The sequence below is a fragment of the Triticum aestivum genome, chromosome 6D, assembly GCF_018294505.1.
Source record: "Triticum aestivum cultivar Chinese Spring chromosome 6D, IWGSC CS RefSeq v2.1, whole genome shotgun sequence".
In the NCBI taxonomy this organism is placed as follows: domain Eukaryota; kingdom Viridiplantae; phylum Streptophyta; class Magnoliopsida; order Poales; family Poaceae; genus Triticum; species Triticum aestivum.
Window position 1 is genome coordinate 9,642,031 of NC_057811.1, and position 23,424 is coordinate 9,665,454.

General features: G+C 45.5%; 1 protein-coding gene across 1 annotated transcript; it reads right to left on the minus strand.

Annotated features, from left to right (window-relative positions):
- Window positions 1–4,809: 4,809 nt before the first annotated feature.
- Window positions 4,810–22,906, minus strand: LOC123142308 (putative ripening-related protein 5). The gene is made up of 2 exons (XM_044561282.1): window positions 22,341–22,906; window positions 4,810–5,386 (listed from the first exon to the last, which is right to left on the minus strand). The coding sequence occupies exons 1-2, from the start codon at window positions 22,904–22,906 to the stop codon at window positions 4,915–4,917; spliced, it is 1,038 nt and encodes a 345-aa protein (XP_044417217.1). The 3' UTR covers window positions 4,810–4,914.
- Window positions 22,907–23,424: the final 518 nt, after the last annotated feature.

A 23,424-nucleotide genomic window follows, 5' to 3' on the forward strand; every position in this document is an offset into this window, starting at 1 on the left:
TGAAGATGCACTCCCCTCTCGTTGCTAGTAAACTCCATAGATTGATCTTGGTGATGCGTAGAAAATTTTAATTTCTGCAACGATCCCCAATAGTCACGAGCTTGGAGTGGTTGAATGCGCCGACTGAGGAACACCTCCTGCAGATCCATGCCGGTGACACCTTGGTTGATCAGTTGAACTACCCTCTCGACCAACATGCCCGTCTCCGCCTTCTCCGCGGCGGTCACTTTCAACGAAGATGGAGTCTGAACACGATCAAAAGAGAAAGGGGGAAGTCCAGTCGAGTGGCCTAGGGTCGCGATATCCTGGCAATAGAACCAGGTCGACTGCCAACCCCTGACCGACTCTGGAAGAGTCATCGAAGGGAAGGAACTCCTCTTCCTCTTCTGAATACCCAGACCCCCACACATCTGGATAACATGGGATTTCTCGTCGTTCGAGTTTGCTTTCTTCACTGTTTGGGAGCGGATAGTGAAAATGTGCTTAAAAAGACCCCAATGCGGTCGACACCCCAGGAAATTCTCGCACATGGACACAAATGCGGCAAGATATGTGATGGTGTTGGGAGTGAAATGATGGAGTTGAGCCCCGAAGAAATTCAAGAAACCTCGAAAGAAGGGTGTGGAGGAAGCGAAAAGCCGCGGTCGACATGAGTGGCGAGCAGAACACACTCACCCGGTCGCGGCTGTGGCTCCGTTTCCCCTCCGGCAGCCGCGTAGACTCATGGACGATCAGCCCTAGCTCGGCCATATCGTCCAAGTCTTCCTGCTGAAGTGAGGATCGGATCCAATCTCCCTGGATCCAACCCGACGGCAGCCCCGAGCGCGATGAAGATCCCCGATTCGCCTTCTTGCTTTTCGCCGCCCCCGTCGCCTTCTTCGCGCGTTCCAGCGCCGCCGTTTTCTCCTTCCCCATGGCGGTGGAGCGGCGGCGTCGAGAGTGGAGAAGTCGGACGAGGTAAAGGAGCAAGAGGAAGAAGAAGGAGAATGGGCACACACAGTGCGGACGCCTCGACCCCGCCTCTTTTAAGGGCCTACTTCCGAGTGGCTGACGCGTGGGTGCGGGCGATCCTGTCAAATCCCTTAGCAGTCGCACACGGGATACGTGGCGAAAAAGGTGGCGCGGAAATCGAAACGCCCTACTTATCTACTCCGCTTACCACGGCGCGCTCCGCCTGGCGCGCTTCCACCAAAATTTCGAATCCCGCGAAATCCGGGATCCTCTACAACCGATCACGCCAAAGATTCCATGTCAAAGATAACACTCGACGGATGACGTTATAAAACCAGTCGGTCATTTCTGAATCGATCAAGGCGACTGAAACAAAGCCGAAGTTCCAACAACTGGCATCCATTTGGAGATGAAAGCAAGAGCCAGAGCAAGGTCAACTTCAACCTTCTTTTCACTCGGACCTCAATCCATTCGGGGGCTAATGATGAGGACATCGACCTGGGATAGGGTAATAGGCCTGACCTATACCTCCTACCTAAGGTCCTTGTCCTAGAAGCAAAGAGGTTCAGGAGTAAATAGAGGGGACCCCACGAAGGTGTCGAATGCAATCCACTCGACCTACCATTCACTCGACGACCCCCCATGTTTATGTCACTCAACCACTAAATCACTCGACGTGCAGAAGACCTAAAGCCACTCCGCACAGCAACGATCGGGCATTTACTCTTAGACTTAATAGTCATTTATATTACTTTACTACACACGTTACCTGTAACGCTCCTTCTTTATGAACATTGAACTCCTTGTAACGTGTGCTGGCTGGGGTCCTGGCGCACTCTATATAAGCCACCCCCTCCACTGGCACAAGGGTTCGCACCCCCTGTAACACACACGCATATAATCCAGTCGACCGCCTCCGGGCGACGTAGGGCTGTTACTTCCTCCGAGAAGGGCCTGAACTCGTAAAACTCATGCGTACAGCTTCTCCATAGCTAGGACCTTGCCTTTACATCCCTACCCCCATTCTACTGTCAGACTTAGAACCACGACACGCACCCCCCCCCCCCCCAATGGCTATTGTGGCGTGGCTTATGGAAGATCAATCATCAAGTTTGTGACTGAAGCACTGCTTCATGTCCAGGGTGACAACTTTTGTTCTAGCTTTTATATATTGGGATCATCAGCATCACACTTGCATCGTTATCTTGTTGAAGGTGTCTTTTAATGGTTGTTTGCTAGCCTTCGGTGGTTGGTCTCGGCTTGCAGGATGGAAATACATGCCCTAATAAGTTGGGACCGGACGGACAACGACGGCACAAGGACGAGTATTCCTTCTCGAATGTGTTGTCGCGGAAGAAGTAGACTTCGTCATAGGTGTTGCATTCATATCTTATAAAGGTTCTTCCGTCCGTTGCCTATGTTTTGTATTCCCCTTGTTGAATGTGTTGTCGCGGACGAGTATTCCTTCTCGAATGATGTTTTTTGTCAACTTAAAAAAATGGTTGTGTGCGTCACAATGATGTAGAGCCTGGCAATTTCAACCTCCCTTTCAAAAAATAAAAACAGATCACATTGTTTTTTCAGGACGGACCCCATATTCACGCGCCACCTGCTCTAGCCCCAGCCTTGCTCTTGCAAACCAGCTACAGCACACATAGCTGCCCTCTGCCATTGTCGTGTCCTCCCGTAGTGTGGTCACCAACGTCCAAACGCAGGCAGTGCCACTAACGGGTCAGCCCGGGCACTAGCTTAGACTAGTCCCCTATTAAGGTTAACCCTCTGTCCATATAGCCCTATGATCTGAGGGACCTCTACTTAATCCATCAGTTAAAATATAGCGAAGACACTGCCATGTGGGCCCCGCTTCTAGTTTGATAGTCTTAGTTGACCGGGTAAACATCGGCACATGGATCCACTTGGCATACGTCGTCGTTCGGTCCTTGTGTGTGCCAAAAGTTTTTGGGATGTTTTGAGTTCAGAAATAATTTAAAAAATCCAAAAAAATTTAAACCCTGAAAAATCATAAGAAATTTATATGAATTCAGAGTTATGCAAAATTGTATTAGAAAATGTTTAAACAATATAGCATATATGTGCATTTCATTTACATTCATGTGAAAACCAATACTTTAAACCTGATTCGGGTAAATAAATTAAATTGGCCTTTTAATAATTATTCGAGTTGTTGGAAATGCTATAATTAATGCATTTGAAATACAATTCAATTAGCTTCTGTTATGTTGCATTAGATCAATTTCAAATAACACTATAGCATGCCATGGATCTCATATCATGATCACTTTGGTGTCTTGATTGTAGTGGTAAATGGCTTGTCTAACGCTTTCCTGGTGTTTGTGCTTCTTCTCGATAGGACCCAAAGTTAATGTGAACAATGAGAAAGATCTAAGCAGTATGAGCCGTTGATGAAAGATAAGGAAAATCACTTGATCATATGGGCGTCGATGACGTCTATGCCAATAGATAGAATGGATCCTGCCAATGTTGCCTTCGTCCATACCGGAACGGCGGGAATGACACCTCATTTCAACTTGCCAGGTGGCCCCCTTCCATTGGTGGCTCATCCCTCCATCTTTTGCATTAGTATTGTATGTTCCCATCAATATTAAGGATTCCTATACAAATATTACATTCGAAACAACGGGTGCCTCTACAAACTTTAAATTTAACTCCTAGATTATTCCATAAGTCCTTCTCATGCTTAAATAAGCTCAAAAGCCTATTACCGTGGAATGGTAATATTTATGGTGATAACGGGCCGCCCTGATGGAGGTCCCAAGTAGCAGAGAATAGATCAGGTAATGGACCAGTAATTCAACTTGACCTGATACTTAACGGGTGAGACGCATTCGACAATGAGGTCTACCCACTTGGAGTCAAAACCCAGCTTAAACATAATACTTCTCAAGAAATTCCACTCCACCTGGTCATATGAATTGTGCATATCAAGCTTGACGTCAAAAAGATAAAACCTTCCTTTCCTTTTCTACTTTGTAGTACGATAACGCTCGTATGACACCAAATCATTATTCGTAATCATGCACCATGGAAAGTAAGTGCTTGCTTATGGCAAAAATTATCTCGGGCAGCATACTCTTCAAACAGTTAGCAACATTTCTTGATAACTTTATAAACTACATTGCGTGAAGAAAAATGGCTGGAACTGATTACGAATTTGGGGTTATCAAATTATGGAATAGAAAACACCATTTACGGTTACATCCATCCAGAACCATGCCCGAGTTGAGTACTTGTAACACATTATGGAATCGCGCAATCATCTGTATTACATAATTAGTTGATTTACTGAAACATTAAGCGTCAACGCGCACGGATTATTCCTCCTGCTTTTGCATGGCCCTTGATTAAGCTGCTCCATTTTGTTGATTGCTTGCTTAATGCTTGACTTGAGTAAATTGTTATAGATGTTATATTTGCAGCTTGGAGCACTCTCACTCTTCCTACGTTGCCAGTTGCTGCAAACATGCTGTACTTTAGATGCAACCGTGCAAGAGAACGGACTGTATAATTTAACAAAATATTTTCTAGGTAGTTCACTGTATTTTTAACTCTTCCCTGGACACTCAGTGCAAATGTGAATGATGTAGTTTGTTACTGTTTTGTTATACTTGTTTAGCTACCCTGGAAAATGAGTGTGTAGCTTTCTCAGGTGTCTCTCTCGTGTGTTTCACATTGTTTATGCACCACGCTGCTCATTATTTATTTTATGCATGATCAAAGAGCAAACGTGAACTTGTCATCCGTGCTAAACCATAGGTAGCACCGTTTCTTCTATAAATTCATGAAATCATATACATAATCTGATAAGCCTCCCGAGTATAGGATATGTGTACACTGGACTTCCCTATAAGAACGAAAATTATATACATGACACTGGACCGACAAGAGGTACCAATAACCTGCGCTCACCTTTGTTTTAGAAACTCACTCATCAGACCAGGTGATTCCCTCCATGCCGACATTCTGGTCAAGCCCCAAGGCATTCCACACCGCAGGAGACGCGTCGACGATGTTGTCGGCACACGGGGGCTCGTAGTTGTGGTCTTCGTCGCAGCCATAGACGGAGTCGCACTCGTCCACCACCTTGGCATACACGGACTTGCCATTGGCGGTGATCTTGATGCGGTGCCCGCAACGGGCCATGTTCTTGAACCAGCCGGTGGAGAGCGCGACTACCATCTCCTTGTCGCTATGGTAGGCGTTGTCACACTCCGACGGACCGCCGCCGTCCTTGCCCTTCTCAAAGCTGTTGAGCGTCAAGACGGCCTTGGTGGTCGCGGTGACCGGCGGCGAGCAGTGGTACTGCGGGTACCTCTTGCCATCCTCGCAACAGTCCGGGTCGTTGCTCTTCTCACAGTTGCCCGACTTTCCTGGAAGGTAGCCACTTGCACGGCAGACACCGAGACCAGGGCGGAGTGAGGACGCGATGTGGGAGGTGGAGAGCGCCACCAGGAGGAAGATTGCCATGGTGGCTAGAGCTCTTGCAGTGGCCATCTTAGCTACTGAACAGTGCTCAACTCAAACGCTCGTCTACTTCTTGGTTGCTCCTACAGTACTGGTTTGTTTGCCTCGATTGATTGTGTTGTGTGGTTAGAGAGCTGCAGGGTCGACTTTATATAGTGCTTCTACTAGTTCAGTTATGAGCACCAACTTGTTGCATATTCTCCACGGCAAATCATTGACGCGTTCAGACATGGCACTGGTCCGTAACGTATCAAATGGATTGTTATAATACTAGGTCGGACGTCTATATACCGTGTCTCATTGAGCATGATCCTTGGGAAAGACAGACAGAGACAGGATTACACCCATGATAAAAATATTGCAGAACAGGTTCAAAGAACTGAATGAATTGATAGCAACATTCTTCATATTCTATTTCTACCACACTTCTTACCGGTGCTTTCAACCATGACTAACACCATCTGAGGGTCACTGGAATATAGAAAACTTCGTTAGATAAATAAGTATTTACTCAAAAGCCACGTACGTGCATGTCTTGTTCTTGTGTTCTTGAAAATGGTACCACGAGAAGGAAATAAAATGTACAACTTTGGGAGAACAGTGTGAGTCCTTGATGAAAGACAAGGAAAATCACTTGATCATATGGGCGTCGACGACGTCTATGCCAATAGATAGAATGGATCCTGCCAACGCTGCCTTCGTCCATACGGGAACTAGGGCTGGACGAAAAGCTCGAAGCTCGTGAGCATAATGAGCGCTCGATAGTTCGGCTCGTGCTTGTTAGTTAATGAACCAAGCCGAACAGTGTTTTTTGCTCGTTAAGATTAACGAGCTTAATGAGTGAACAAACGAGTTTCACGAGCTAACTCGTTTGACTCGATACTTTTCAAAAGTTTGATATGAGACCCCTAGTTCAAATCAGCCCATACTAACAAAAGAGTTGAGTTAGCCCAGCCTAGGGGCCATGCGCCCCATCCCACTTTGGCACTTCTCCTAGACCTAGGAACATGCCGAGAGGAGACCCTAGAGTCAACCAGGATCCAGCCGTCGGGAACCAAATGTCCTTGTTCAATTTATACCGTTGTGAATTTTTAATGGGATCATGGGATTCTTTTATGTTGTTTATTATCATAAAATCTTTGTTTAATTTATTCCATTGTGAATTTTTTATAGGATCATGGGATTCTTTTGTGTTGTTTATTAACTTAATGAGCACTCGTGAACGCTCACGAGCATAACGAGCCCATAACGAACCGAGCCGAACAGAGGTTTTAGCTCGTTAATATTAATGAGCTTAATGATAACGAGCTTAACGATAATGAGCTTAATGATAATGAGCCGAACAAGCCGAGCAGCTCGTTAATCCAGCCCTAACGGGAACGACACCTCATTTCAACTTGCCAGGTGGGCCCCTTCCATTGGTGGCATTTCCCTCCATCTTTTGCATTAGTATTGTATGTTCCCATCAATATTAACGATTCCTATGCAAATATTACAATTGAAACAACGGGTGCCTCTACAAACTTTAAATTTAACTCCTAGATTATTCCGTAAATCCTTCTCATGCTTAAATAAGCTCAAGAGCCCATTACCGTGGAATGGTAATATTTATGGTGATAACGGGCGGCCTGATGGAGGCCCCAAGTAGCAAAGAATAGATCAGGTAATGGACCATTAATTCAACTTGACCTGATACTTAACGGGTGCGACGCATTCGACAATGAGGTCCACCCACTTGGAGTCAAAACCCAGCTTAAACATAATACTTCTCAAGAAATTCCACTCCACCTGGTCATATGAATTGTGCATATCAAGCTTGACATCAAAAAGACAAAACCTTCCTTTCCTTTTCTTCTTGTAGTATGATAACGCTCGTATGCCACCAAGTCATTATTCGTAATCATGCACCCTGGAAAGAGAGTGCTTGCTTATGGCAAAAATTATCTCGGGCAGCATACTCTTCAAACAGTTAGCAACATTTCTTGATAACTTTATAAACTACATTAAGCGTGAAGAAAAATGGCTGGAACTGATTACGGATTTGGGGTTATCAAATTTTGGAATAGAAACTACCATTTACGGTTACATCCGTCCAGAACCATGCCCGAGTTGAGTGCTTGTAACACATTATGGAATCGCGCACTCATTTGTATTACATATTAGTTGATTTACTAAAACATTAAGCGTCAACACGCGCGGATTCTTCCTCCTGCTTTTGCATGGCCCTTGATTAAGCTGCTCCATTTTGTTGATTGCTTGCTTATTAATGCTTTGTTGGGGAACGTAGTAATTTCAAAAAATTCCTACGCACACGCAAGATCATGGTGATGCATAGCAACGAGAGGGAAGAGTGTTGTCCACGTACCCTCGTAGACCGACAGCGGAAGCGTTATCACAACGCAGTTGATGTAGTCGTACGTCTTCACGATCCGACCGATCAAGTACCGAACGCACGGCACCTCCGAAGTTCTACACACGTTCAGCTCGATGACGTCCCTCGAACTCCGATCCAGCCGAGTGTTGAGGGAGAGTTTCGTCAGCACGACGGCGTGGTGACGATGATGATGTTCCACCGACGCAGGGCTTCGCCTAAGCTCCGCAACGGTATTATCGAGGTGTAATCTGGTGGAGGGGGGCACCGCACACGGCTAAAATATCGTATATCAAGTGTGTTTAGAGGTGCCCCCCTGCCCCCGTATATAAAGGAGCAAGGGGGAGGCCGGCTGCCTATGGGCGCGCCAAGGAGAGGGGGGAGTCCTCCTCCTAGTAGGAGTAGGACTCCCCTTTCCTAGTCCTACTAGGAAAAGAAGGGGGGAAGGAAAGAGAGGGAGAGGGAGAGGGAAAGGGGGCTGCGCCCCCCTCTCCTAGTCCAACTAGGACTCCTCCTGGGAGGGGGCGCACCACCTCCTGGCTGCTGCCCTCTCTCTCCCCTCAAGGCCCACTAAGGCCCAATACTTCCCCGGGGGGTTCCGGTAACCCTCCGGCACTCCGGTTTAATCCGAAACTTCTCCGGAACACTTCCGGTGTCCGAATATAGTCGTCCAATATATCAATCTTTACGTCTCGACCATTTCGAGACTCCTCGTCATGTCCGTGATCACATCCGGGACTCCGAACAACCTTCGGTACATCAAAACATATAAACTCATAATAAAACTGTCATCGTAACTTTAAGCGTGCGGACCCTTTGGGTTCGAGAACTATGTAGACATGACCGAGACACCTCTCCGGTCAATAACCAATAGCGGGACCTGGATGCCCATATTGGCTCCCACATATTCTACGAAGATCTTTATCGGTCAGACCGCATAACAACATACGTTGTTCCCTTTGTCATCGGTATGTTACTTGCCCGAGATTCGATCGTCGGTATCTCGATACCTAGTTCAATCTCGTTACCGGCAAGTCTCTTTACTCGTTCCGTAATACATCATCCCGCAACTAACTCATTAGTCACAATGCTTGCAAGGCTTATAGTGATGTGCATTACCGAGTGGGCCCAGAGATACCTCTCCGACAATCGGAGTGACAAATCCTAATCTCGAAATACGCCAACCCAACAAGTACCTTTGGAGACACCTGTAGAGCACCTTTATAATCACCCAGTTACGTTGTGACGTTTGGTAGCACACAAAGTGTTCCTCCGGTAAACGGGAGTTGCATAATCTCATAGTCATAGGAACATGTATAAGTCATGAAGAAAGCAATAGCAACATACTAAACGATCGGGTGCTAAGCTAACGTAATGGGTCATGTCAATCACGTCATTCTCCTAATGAGGTGATCCCGTTAATCAAATGACAACTCATGTCTATGGCTAGGAAACATAACCATCTTTGATTAACGAGCTAGTCAAGCAGAGGCATACTAGTGACACTCTGTTTGTCTATGTATTCACACATGTATTATGTTTCCGGTTAATACAATTCTAGCATGAATAATAAACATTTATCATGATATAAGGAAATATATAATACTTTATTATTGCCTCTAGGGCATATTTCCTTCAGTCTCCCACTTGCACTAGAGTCAATAATCTAGATTACATAGTAATGATTCTTACACCCATGGAGTCTTGGTGCTGATCATGTTTTGCTCGTGGAAGAGGCTTAGTCAACGGATCTGCTACATTCAGATCCGTATGTATCTTGCAAATTTCTATGTCTCCCACCTGGACTAAATCCCGGATGGAATTGAAGCGTCTTCTGATGTGCTTGGTTCTCTTGTGAAATCTGGATTCCTTTGCTAAGGCAATTGCACCAGTATTATCACAAAAGATTTTCATTGGTCCCGATGTACTAGGTATGACACCTAGATCGGATATGAACTCCTTCATCCAGACTCCTTCATTCGCTGCTTCCGAAGCAGCTATGTATTCCGCTTCACACGTAGATCCCGCCACGACACTTTGCTTGGAACTGCACCAACTGACAGCTCCACCGTTCAATGTAAATACGTATCCGGTTTGCGATTTCGAATCGTCCGGATCAGTGTCAAAGCTTGCATCAACGTAACCCCTTACGATGAGCTCTTTGTCACCTCCATATACGAGAAACATATCCTTAGTCCTTTTCAGGTATTTCAGGATGTTCTTGACCGCTGTCCAGTGATCCACTCCTGGATTACTTTGGTACCTCCCTGCTAAACTTATAGCTAGGGACACATCAGGTCTGGTACACAGCATTGCATACATGATAGAGCCTATGGCTGAAGCATAGGGAACATCTTTCATTTTCTCTCTATCTTCTGCAGTGGTCGGGCATTGAGTCTTACTCAATCTCACACCTTGTAGTACAGGCAAGAACCCTTTCTTTGCTTGATCCATTTTGAACTTCTTCAAAACTTTGTCAAGGTATGTGCTTTGTGAAAGTCCAATTAAGCGTCTTGATCTATCTCTATAGATCTTAATGCCTAATATATATGCAGCTTCACCGAGGTCTTTCATTGAAAAACTCTTATTCAAGTATCCCTTTATGCTATCCAGAAATTCTATATCATTTCCAATCAGTAATATGTCATCCACATATAATATCAGAAATGCTATCGAGCTCCCACTCACTTTCTTGTAAATACAGGCTTCTCCAAAAGTCTGTATAAAACCAAATGCTTTGATCACACTATCAAAGCGTTTATTCCAACTCCGAGAGGCTTGCACCAGTCCATAAATGGATCGCTGGAGCTTGCACACTTTGTTAGCTCCCTTTGGATCGACAAAACCTTCCGGTTGCATCATATACAACTCTTCTTCCAGAAATCCATTCAGGAACGCAGTTTTGACATCCATTTGCCAAATTTCATAATCATAAAATGCGGCAATTGCTAACATGATTCGGACAGACTTAAGCATCGCTACGGGTGAGAAGGTCTCATCGTAGTCAATTCCTTGAACTTGTCGAAAACCTTTCGCAACAAGTCGAGCTTTATAGACAGTAACATTACCATCAGCGTCAGTCTTCTTCTTGAAGATCCATTTATTTTCAATGGCTTGCCGACCATCGGGCAAGTCAACCAAAGTCCATACTTTGTTCTCATACATGGATCCCATCTCGGATTTCATGGCTTCAAGCCATTTTGCGGAATCTGGGCTCACCATCGCTTCTTCATAGTTCGTAGGTTCGCCATGGTCTAGTAACATGACCTCCAGAACAGGATTACCGTACCACTCTGGTGCGGATCTTGATCTAGTTGACCTACGAAGTTCAGTAATAACTTGATCTGAAGTTTCATGATCATTATCATTAACTTCCTCACTACTTGGTGTAGGTGTCGCAGAAACTGATCTCTGCGATGATCTACTTTCCAATAAGGGAGCAGGTACAGTTACCTCATCAAGTTCTACTTTCCTCCCACTCACATCTTTCGAGAGAAACTCCTTCTCTAGAAAGGATCCATTTCTAGCAACAAATATCTTGCCTTCGGATCTGTGATAGAAGGTGTACCCAACGGTCTCCTTTGGGTATCCTATGAAGACACATTTCTCCGATTTAGGCTCGAGCTTATCAGGTTGAAGTTTCTTCACATAAGCATCGCAACCCCAAACTTTAAGATACGACAACTTTGGTTTCTTGCCAAACCATAGTTCAAAAGGCGTCGTCTCAACGGATTTCGATGGTGTCCTATTTAGAGTGAATGCAGCTGTCTCTAAAGCATAACCCCAAAATGATAGCGGTAAATCAGTAAGAGACATCATAGTTCGCACCATATCTAATAAAGTACGATTACGACGTTCAGACACACCATTACGCTGTGGTGTTCCGGGTGGCGTGAGTTGCGAAACTATTCCGCATTGTTTCAAATGTAGACCAAACTCGTAACTCAAATATTCCCCTCCACGATCAGATCGTAGGAATTTTATTTTCTTGTTACGATGATTTTCAACTTCACTCTGAAATTCTTTGAACTTTTCAAATGTTTCAGACTTATGTTTCATTAAGTAGATATACCCATATCTGCTCAAATCATCTGTGAAGGTGAGAAAATAACGATATCCGCCACGAGCTTCAATATTCATCGGGCCACATACATCTGTATGTATGATTTCCAACAAATCTGTTGCTCTCTCCATAGTTCCGGAGAACGGTGTTTTGGTCATCTTGCCCATAAGGCACGGTTCGCAAGTACCAAGTGATTCAAAATCAAGTGATTCCAAAATTCCATCAGTATGGAGTTTCTTCATGCGCTTTACACCGATATGACCCAAACGGCAGTGCCACAAATAAGTTGCACTGTCATTATTAACTCTGCATCTTTTGGCTTCAACATTATGAATATGTGTATCACTACTATCGAGATTCATTAAAAATAGACCACTCTTCAAGGGTGCATGACCATAAAAGATATTATTCATATAAATAGAACAACCATTATTCTCTGATTTAAATGAATAACCGTCTCGCATTAAACAAGATCCAGATATAATGTTCATGCTCAACGCTGGCACCAAATAACAATTATTTAGGTCTAAAACTAATCCCGAAGGTAGATGTAGAGGTAGCGTGCCGACGGCGATCACATCGACTTTGGAACCATTTCCCACGCGCATCGTCACCTCGTCCTTAGCCAAACTTCGCTTAATCCGTAGCCCCTGTTTCGAGTTGCAAATATTAGCAACAGAACCAGTATCAAATACCCAGGTGCTACTGCGAGTATTAGTAAGGTACACATCAATAACATGTATATCACATATACCTTTGTTAACCTTGCCATCCTTCTTATCCGCCAAATACTTGGGGCAGTTCCGCTTCCAGTGGCCAGTCTGCTTACAGTAGAAGCACTCAGTTTCAGGCTTAGGTCCAGACTTGGATTTCTTCTCCTGAACAGCAACTTGCTTGCTATTCTTCTTGAAGTTCCCTTTCTTCTTCCCTTTGCCCTTTTTCTTGAAACTAGTGGTTTTACTGACCATCAACACTTGATGCTCCTTTTTGATTTCTACCTCCGCTGCCTTTAGCATTGCGAAGAGCTCGGGAATCGTCTTATCCATCCCTTGCATGTTATAGTTCATCACGAAGCTCTTGTAGCTTGGTGGCAGTGATTGAAGAATTCTGTCAATGACGCAATCATCCGGAAGTTGAACTCCCAGTTGAATTAAGTGATTATTATACCCAGACATTCTGAGTATATGCTCACTGACAGAACTATTCTCTTCCATCTTGCAGCTATAGAACTTATTGGAGACTTCATATCTCTCAATCCGGGCATTTGCTTGAAATATTAACTTCAACTCCTGGAACATCTCATATGCTCCATGACGTTCAAAACGTCGTTGAAGTCCCGGTTCTAAGCCGTAAAGCATGGCACACTGAACTATTGAGTAGTCATCAGCTTTGCTTTGCCAGACGTTCATAACTTCTGGCGTAGCTCTTGCAGGAGGCCTGGCACCTAGCGGTGCTTCCAGGACGTAATTCTTCTGTGCAGCAATGAGGATAATCCTCAAGTTACGGACCCAGTCCGTGTAATTGCTACCATCATCTTTCAACTTAGCTTTCTCAAGGAACGCATTAAAATTCAACGGCACAACAGCACGGGCCATATATCTACAATTAACATAGACAAGCAAGATACTATCAGGTACTAAGTTCATGATAAATTTAAGTTCAATTAATCATATTACTTAAGAACTCCCACTTAGATAGACATCTCTCTAATCATCTAAGTGATTACGTGATCCAAAGCAACTAAACCATGTCCGATTAACACGTGAGATGGAGTAGTTTCAATGGTGAACATCACTATGTTGATCATATCTACTATATGATTCACGCTCGACCTTTCGGTCTCTGTGTTCCGAGGCCATATCTGTACATATGCTAGGCTCGTCAAGTTTAACCTGAGTATTCCGCGTGTGCAACTGTTTTGCACCCGTTGTATTTGAACGTAGAGCCTATCACACCCGATTAACACGTGGTGTCTCAGCACGAAGAACTTTTGCAACGGTGCATACTCAGGGAGAACACTTTTATCTTGAAATTTTAGTGAGAGATCATCTTATAATGCTACCGTCAATCAAAGCAAGATAAGATGCATAAAGGATTAACATCACATGCAATCAATATAAGTGATATGATATGGCCATCATCATCTTGTGCTTGTGATCTCCATCTCCGAAGCACCGTGCTTGTGATCTCCATCTCCGAAGCACCATCATGATCACCATCGTCACCGGCTCGACACCTTGATCTCCATCGTAGTATCGTTGTCGTCTCGCCAACTTATTGCTTTTACGACTATCGCTACCGCTTAGTGATAAAGTAAAACTATTACATGGCGATTGCATCTCATACAATAAAGCGACAACCATATGGCTCCTGCCAGTTGCCGATAACTCGGTTACAAAACATGATCATCTCATACAACACATTATATCACATCATGTCTTGACCATATCACATCACAACATGCCCTGCAAAAACAAGTTAGACGACCTCTACTTTGTTGTTGCATATTTTACGTGGCTGCTACGGGCTTAGCAAGAACCGTTCTTACCTACGCATCAAAACCACAACGATAGTTTGTCAAGTTGGTGCTGTTTTAACCTTCGCAAGGACCGGGCGTAGCCACACTCGGTTCAACTAAAGTGAGAGAGACAGACACCCGCCAGTCACCTTTAAGCAACGAGTGCTCCGAACGGTGAAACCAGTCTCGCGTAAGCGTACGCGTAATGTCGGTCCGGGCCGCTTCATCTCACAATACCGCTGAACCAAAGTATGACATGCTGGTAAGCAGTATGACTTATATCGCCCACAACTCACTTGTGTTCTACTCGTGCATAGCATCAACGCATAAAACCAGGCTCGGATGCCACTGTTGGGAACGTAGTAATTTCAAAAAATTTCCTACGCACACGCAAGATCATGGTGATGCATAGCAACGAGAGGGGAGAGTGTTGTCCACGTACCCTCGTAGACCGACAGCGGAAGCGTTATCACAACGCGGTTGATGTAGTCGTACGTCTTCACGATCCGACCGATCAAGTACCGAACGCACGGCACCTCCGAAGTTCTACACACGTTCAGCTCGATGACGTCCCTCGAACTCCGATCCAGCCGAGTGTTGAGGGAGAGTTTCGTCAGCACGACGGCGTGGTGACGATGATGATGTTCCACCGACGCAGGGCTTCGCCTAAGCTCCGCGACGGTATTATCGAGGTGTAATCTGGTGGAGGGGGGCACCGCACACGGCTAAAATATCGTATATCAAGTGTGTTTAGAGGTGCCCCCCTGCCCCCGTATATAAAGGAGCAAGGGGGAGGCCGGCTGCCTATGGGCGCGCCAAGGAGAGGGGGGGAGTCCTCCTCCTAGTAGGAGTAGGACTCCCCTTTCCTAGTCCTACTAGGAAAAGAAGGGGGGAAGGAAAGAGAGGGAGAGGGAGAGGGAAAGGGGGCTGCGCCCCCCTCTCCTAGTCCAACTAGGACTCCTCCTGGGAGGGGGCGCACCACCTCCTGGCTGCTGCCCTCTCTCTCCCCTCAAGGCCCACTAAGGCCCAATACTTCCCCGGGGGGTTCCGGTAACCCTCCGGCACTCCGGTTTAATCCGAAACTTCTCCGGAACACTTCCGGTGTCCGAATATAGTCGTCCAATATATCAATCTTTACGTCTCGACCATTTCGAGACTCCTCGTCATGTCCGTGATCACATCCGGGACTCCGAACAACCTTCGGTACATCAAAACATATAAACTCATAATAAAACTGTCATCGTAACTTTAAGCGTGCGGACCCTTTGGGTTCGAGAACTATGTAGACATGACCGAGACACCTCTCCGGTCAATAACCAATAGCGGGACCTGGATGCCCATATTGGCTCCCACATATTCTACGAAGATCTTTATCGGTCAGACCGCATAACAACATACGTTGTTCCCTTTGTCATCGGTATGTTACTTGCCCGAGATTCGATCGTCGGTATCTCGATACCTAGTTCAATCTCGTTACCGGCAAGTCTCTTTACTCGTTCCGTAATACATCATCCCGCAACTAACTCATTAGTCACAATGCTTGCAAGGCTTATAGTGATGTGCATTACCGAGTGGGCCCAGAGATACCTCTCCGACAATCGGAGTGACAAATCCTAATCTCGAAATACGCCAACCCAACAAGTACCTTTGGAGACACCTGTAGAGCACCTTTATAATCACCCAGTTACGTTGTGACGTTTGGTAGCACACAAAGTGTTCCTCCGGTAAACGGGAGTTGCATAATCTCATAGTCATAGGAACATGTATAAGTCATGAAGAAAGCAATAGCAACATACTAAACGATCGGGTGCTAAGCTAACGTAATGGGTCATGTCAATCACGTCATTCTCCTAATGAGGTGATCCCGTTAATCAAATGACAACTCATGTCTATGGCTAGGAAACATAACCATCTTTGATTAACGAGCTAGTCAAGCAGAGGCATACTAGTGACACTCTGTTTGTCTATGTATTCACACATGTATTATGTTTCCGGTTAATACAATTCTAGCATGAATAATAAACATTTATCATGATATAAGGAAATATATAATTCTTTATTATTGCCTCTAGGGCATATTTCCTTCATGCTTGACTTGAGTAAATTGTTATAGAGGTTATGTTTGCAGCTTGGAGCACTCTCACTCTTCCTACGCTGCCAGTTGCTGCAAACATGCTGTACTTTAGATGCAACCGTGCAAGAGAACGGTCTGTATAATTCAACAAAAAAATTCCTAGGAAGTTCAATGTATTTTTAGCTGCTCCCTGGACACTCAGTGCAAATGTGAATGATATAATTTGTTACTGTTCTGTTATACTTGTTTAGCTACCCTTGAAAATGAGTGTGTATCTTTCTCAGGTGTCTGTCTCGTGTGTTTCACATTCTTTTTGCACCACGCTGCTCATTATTTATTTTATGCATGATCAAAGAGCAAACGTGAACTTGTCATCCGTTGCTAAACCATAGGTAGCACCGTTTCTTCTATAAATTCATGAAATTATATACATAATCTGATAAGCCTCCGAGTATAGGATATGTGTACACTGGACTTTCCTATAAGAACGAAAAATATATACATGACACTGGACCGCAAGAGGTACCAATAACCTGCGCTCACCTTTGTTTTAGAAACTCACTCATCAGACCAGGTGATTCCCTCCATGCCGACATTCTGGTCAAGCCCCAAGGCATTCCACACCGCAGGAGACGCGTCGACGATGTTGTCGGCACACGGGGGCTCGTAGTTGTGGTCTTCGTCGCAGCCATAGACGGAGTCGCACTCGTCCACCACCTTGGCATACACGGACTTGCCATTGGCGGTGATCTTGATGCGGTGCCCGCAACGGGCCATGTTCTTGAACCAGCCGGTGGAGAGCGCGACTACCATCTCCTTGTCGCTATGGTAGGCGTTGTCACACTCCGGACGGACCGCCGCCGTCCTTGCCCTTCTCAAAGCTGTTGAGCGTCAAGACGGCCTTGGTGGTCGCGGTGACCGGCGGCGAGCAGTGGTACTGCGGGTACCTCTTGCCATCCTCGCAACAGTCCGGGTCGTTGCTCTTCTCACAGTTGCCCGACTTTCCTGGAAGGTAGCCACTTGCACGGCAGACACCGAGACCAGGGCGGAGTGAGGACGCGATGTGGGAGGTGGAGAGCGCCACCAGGAGGAAGATTGCCATGGTGGCTAGAGCTCTTGCAGTGGCCATCTTAGCTACTGAACAGTGCTCAACTCAAACGCTCGTCTACTTCTTGGTTGCTCCTACAGTACTGGTTTGTTTGCCTCGATTGATTGTGTTGTGTGGTTAGAGAGCTGCAGGGTCGACTTTATATAGTGCTTCTACTAGTTCAGTTATGAGCACCAACTTGTTGCATATTCTCCACGGCAAATCATTGACGCGTTCAGACATGGCACTGGTCCGTAACGTATCAAATGGATTGTTATAATACTAGGTCGGACGTCTATATACCGTGTCTCATTGAGCATGATCCTTGGGAAAGACAGACAGAGACAGGATTACACCCATGATAAAAATATTGCAGAACAGGTTTCAAAGAACTGAATGATTGATAGCAACATTCTTCATATTCTATTTCTACCACACTTCTTACCGGTGCTTTCACCATGACTAACACCATCTGAGGGTCACTGGAATATAGAAAACTTCGTTAGAATAAATAAGTATTTTACTCAAAAGCCACGTACGTGCATGTCTTGTTCTTGTGTTCTTGAAATGGTACCACGAGAAGGAAATAAAATGTACAACTTTGGGAGAACATAGATAATGCTACAACGAGAGGTGCAGTTCATTGCTGGTGGCAACACATATTTTGGCATTTTTATTTGCACCTATAGTTACGTGGGACTTCCTCTTCCAACCATACTGGCTTGTCCAAAATCTGCACCGATGTAAAATGCCTCATATTTATTAGATCGGGAGAATTAAGTTACGTGAGACATCTCTATTTTTTTCCCTTGGGGGCCAGTTGGGTTGAAAATTTATCAGCTTCATGAATTCGTGTCGAATTCGGCGGACATGAAAACCGTGCCCCACCATTTGACATTGACAGAACACTTATTATTCAGGCCCAGCTGAATCGCCCGATCCGGATTTTCCTGATCGGCGATTCCAGCCGCAATCCTGGCCCTCTCCTCTGTACGTTGGCCGTGGCGGCAACGCCGGCCTCCACCTCAGGAGATCTTATCTTCGCCCGTCGTCCCAACCATGGATAAGCTGCCGACGGAATGTGCGTGCGTCGGCGCGTTAAGACCCTGCTACCGCAAGCTACATGAGTGGCGCGGGCCCAGTCTGTCTGATTGTGGCGGGACAGCAGCGGCGGCTGCATGCTCGGTGCTGCCTCATCGGCGTCCTGCTCGTCTAGGAGATGGCGGCTGGTGGCGCTCAACACAAGCAATATAAATATCGATGGTGTCGTGTCCTCAAGGCAGAGCTCTCGTGGGTGCGAACTGTGGAAGGTGCAGCTGCACAACGGCTACTTGCGACCCTCTCGGTGGCATGATCTGGCGGCATGAGTTTATGGGGTGTCCTTCCCGAGGTCGCAAGTGATGCAACAGCGATGATGGCCGTCAAGGCAGCCTCCGAGGTTCTGGACTTCACCATGGGTACGTGTGTCGTCTACAAGAGGCAGGCCTGATGGTGTGGCATGCTGTTGCGAGGGCACGATGTCCGCGAGCGGAACATGATGATGTGGCGGTGGAGGCGACGGCCCAGTGCACGGCACATCTGGCGTCCAGCGGCATCTTATACACCTTCGGTGGGAATCTGGATGCCGGAATAAGACTTTGCTAATGGGGCCGGGGCGTGCCAAGGATTTCCCATCGTCTGTGCCTCTGTGCACATGGAGGATGCAAGGGTAAAGACCCCGGGGCCGTGGTGTATGCTGCTCGTCGGTTCATGTCAGTGTGGACTGGCAGTGGCTAGATTTGCATCGCGACATGATGGCCCCTCGATGGCTATCGTGATGATCTTATGTGGGATTACATCCCACTCATCTGCTAGGGTCACTTTGGCCTTGCTAGCGTGACGTGACTTTCGAAGATCAATCATCAAGTTTGTGACTAAAAACACTGCTTCATGGTCGGGGTGGAAAACCTTGTTCTAGCTTGTATTTGTTGGGGCTCATCAGCATCACACTAGCGTAATTACCTTGCATGAAGGTGTCCTTCTAGTATATGTGTGGCTTAGCCTTCAGTGGTTGGTCTCGGCTTGCTGGATGAAAATCCATGGGCCTGGTAAGTTGCGACCGGACGGGACGATGGCGTCGGAAGGACGTGTATTCTTCTCGAAGGTGTTGTTCGCGGAAGCAGTAGACTTCGTCATATTGGTGGTAGCATTCATATCTTGTAAAGTTTCTTCCATGGTTGCCTATTGTTTTTGTATTTCCCTTGTCTGATTGATTTTCGTCAACTTCATAACAAATGGTTGTGTGCGTCACAATGATGTAGAGGCCCGAGATTTCAGCCTCTTTTTTTAAATACAGGGTCAATTTTTTTCCAGGTGGGACACTATGTTCCAGCGCCCTCCTGCTCTAGGCTCAACCTCCGCACTTGCAAACCAGCTAGAGCACGCATAGCTGCCTCCGCCATTGTCGTGTCCTCCCCGTGTGTCGTTGTCGTGCATTGTGGTCACTGGCGTCAAACAGAAGCAGTACCCACTTCCAGGTCCGACGGGCCATTAGATTTAGACTAGTCCCCTATAAGGTTAACCCTCTGTCCATATAGCCTATGATCTGTGGGACCTCTACTTAATCCCATCAGTTAAAATATAGCGAAGACACCTGCCATGTGGGCCCCGCTTCTAGTTTGATAGAGTCTTAGTTGACCGGGGGTAAACATCGGTACATGGATCCACTTGGCATTACGTCGTCGTTCGGTTCCTTGTGTGTGCCAAAAGTTTTTGGATGTTTTGAGTTCAGAAATAATTTAAAAATCCAAAAAAATTTAAACCCTGAAAAAATCATAAGAAATTTATATGAATTCAGAGCTATGGCAAATTGTATTAAAGAAATGTTTAAAAAATATCGCATATATGTGCATTTCATTTACATTCATGGTGAAAACCAATTACTTTAAACCTGATTCGGGGTTTAAATAACTTAAATTGGCCTTGTTAATAATTATTCGAGTTGTTGGAAATGCTATAATTATAGTGCATTTGAAATAATTCAATTTAGCTTATGGTTATGTTTGCATAGATCAATTTCAAATAACACTATAGCATGCCATGGATCTCATATCATGATCACTTCGGTTGTCTTGATTGTAGTGGGTAAATGGCTTGTCTAACGGCTTTCCTGGTGTTTGTGTTTCTTCTCGATAGGACCCAAAGTTGATGTGAAGAATGAGAAAGATCTAAGCAGTGTGAGTCCTTGATGAAAGACAAGGAAAATCACTTGATCATATGGGCGTCGACGATGTCTATGCCAATAGATAGAATGGATCCTGCCAACGCTGCCTTCGTCCATACGGGAACGACGGGCACGACACCTCATTTCAACTTGCCAGGTGGGCCCCTTCCATTGGTGGCTCATCCCTCCATCTTTTGCATTAGTATTGTATGTTCCCATCAATATTAAGGATTCCTATGCAAATATTACAATTGAAAAAACGGGTGCCTCTACAAACTTTAAATTTAACTCCTAGATTATTCCATAAATCCTTCTCATGCTTAAATAAGCTCAAGAGCCCATTACCGTGGAATGGTAATATTTATGGTGATAACGGGCTGGCCTGATGGAGGCCCCAAGTAGCAAAGAATAGATCAGGTAATGGACCATTAATTCAACTTGACCTGATACTTAACGGGTGCGACGCATTCGACAATGAGGTCCACCCACTTGGAGTCAAAACCCAGCTTAAACATAATACTTCTCAAGAAATTCCACTCCACCTGGTCATATGAATTGTGCATATCAAGCTTGACATCAAAAAGACAAAACCTTCCTTTCCTTTTCTTCTTGTAGTATGATACCGCTCGTATGCCACCAAGTCATTATTCGTAATCATGCACCCTGGAAAGAAAGTGCTTGCTTATGGCAAAAATTATCTAGGGCAGCATACTCTTCAAACAGTTAGCAACATTTCTTGATAACTTTATAAACTACATTAAGCGTGAAGAAAAATGGCTGGAACTGATTACGGATTTGGGGTTATCAAATTTTGGAATAGAAACTACCATTTACGGTTACATCCGTCCAGAACCATGCCCGAGTTGAGTGCTTGTAACACATTATGGAATCGCGCACTCATTTGTATTACATAATTAGTTGATTTACTAAAACATTAAGCGTCAACACGCGCGGATTCTTCCTCCTGCTTTTGCATGGCCCTTGATTAAGCTGCTCCATTTTGTTGATTGCTTGCTTATTAATGCTTGACTTGAGTAAATTGTTATAGAGGTTATGTTTGCAGCTTGGAGCACTCTCACTCTTCCTACGCTGCCAGTTGCTGCAAACATGTTGTACTTTAGATGCAACCGTGCAAGAGAACGGTCTGTATAATTCAACAAAAAAATTCCTAGGAAGTTCACTGTATTTTAGCTGCTCCCTGGACACTCAGTGCAAATGTGAATGATATAATTTGTTACTGTTCTGTTATACTTGTTTAGCTACCCTTGAAAATGAGTGTGTATCTTTCTCAGGTGTCTGTCTCGTGTGTTTCACATTCTTTTTGCACCACGCTGCTCATTATTTATTTTATGCATGATCAAAGAGCAAACGTGAACTTGTCATCCGTGCTAAACCATAGGTAGCACCGTTTCTTCTATAAATTCATGAAATCATATACATAATCTGATAAGCCTCCCGAGTATAGGATATGTGTAAACTGGACTTCCCTATAAGAACAAAAAATATATACATGACACTGGACCGACAAGAGGTACCAATAACCTGCGCTCACCTTTGTTTTAGAAACTCACTCATCAGACCAGGTGATTCCCTCCATGCCGACATTCTGGTCAAGCCCCAAGGCATTCCACACCGCAGGAGACGCGTCGACGATGTTGTCGGCACACGGGGGCTCGTAGTTGTGGTTTTCGTCGCAGCCATAGACGGAGTCGCACTCGTCCACCACCTTGGCATACACGGACTTGCCATTGGCGGTGATCTTGATGCGGTGCCGGCAACGGGCCATGTTCTTGAACCAGCCGGTGGAGAGTGCGACTACCATCTCCTTGTCGCTATGGTAGGCGTTGTCACACTCCGACGGACCGCTGCCGTCCTTGCCCTTCTCAAAGCTGTTGAGCGTCAAGACGGCCTTGGTGGTCGCGGTGACCGGCGGCGAGCAGTGGTACTGCGGGTACCTCTTGCCATCCTCGCAACAGTCCGGGTCGTTGCTCTTCTCACAGTTGCCCGACTTTCCTGGAAGGTAGCCACTTGCACGGCAGACACCGAGACCAGGGCGGAGTGAGGACGCGATGTGGGAGGTGGAGAGCGCCACCAGGAGGAAGATTGCCATGGTGGCTAGAGCTCTTGCAGTGGCCATCTTAGCTACTGAACAGTGCTCAACTCAAACGCTCGTCTACTTCTTGGTTGCTACTACAGTACTGGTTTGTTTGCCTCGATTGATTGTGTTGTGTGGTTAGAGAGCTGCAGGGTCGACTTTATATAGTGCTTCTACTAGTTCAGTTATGAGCACCAACTTGTTGCATATTCTCCACGGCAAATCATTGACGCGTTCAGACATGGCACTGGTCCGTAACGTATCAAATGGATTGTTATAATACTAGGTCGGACGTCTATTACCGTGTCTCATTTGTAGGAGATATGCCCTAGAGGCAATAATAAATGATATTATTTATCTCCGAGTTCATAATTATGTTTATGTTCCATTCTATAACTGCAATGATTCTCGAGTCTGCAATATCCACGAGGCTCGGAGGAAGACTCAAATGCACGCGTGGAATAATAAACGGTAAGAAGTATTCCTAGTCTGGCCTCTAAGACTAGCTCAAGTGTTGCATGATGATTCTGTTTTCCTGGTCATGGGCATGTCTATGCCAG

Bases quoted from the DNA above. Each gene is read 5' to 3' on its own strand.
- LOC123142308 (XM_044561282.1), bottom strand. From the start codon at position 22,906: ATGGCCACTGCAAGAGCTCTAGCCACCATGGCAATCTTCCTCCTGGTG. The intron at 5,387-22,340 runs GTGAGTTTCTAA...TGGTCTCGGTGT, and splicing joins GGAATCACCTGGTCTGATGA to CTGCCGTGCAAGTGGCTACC.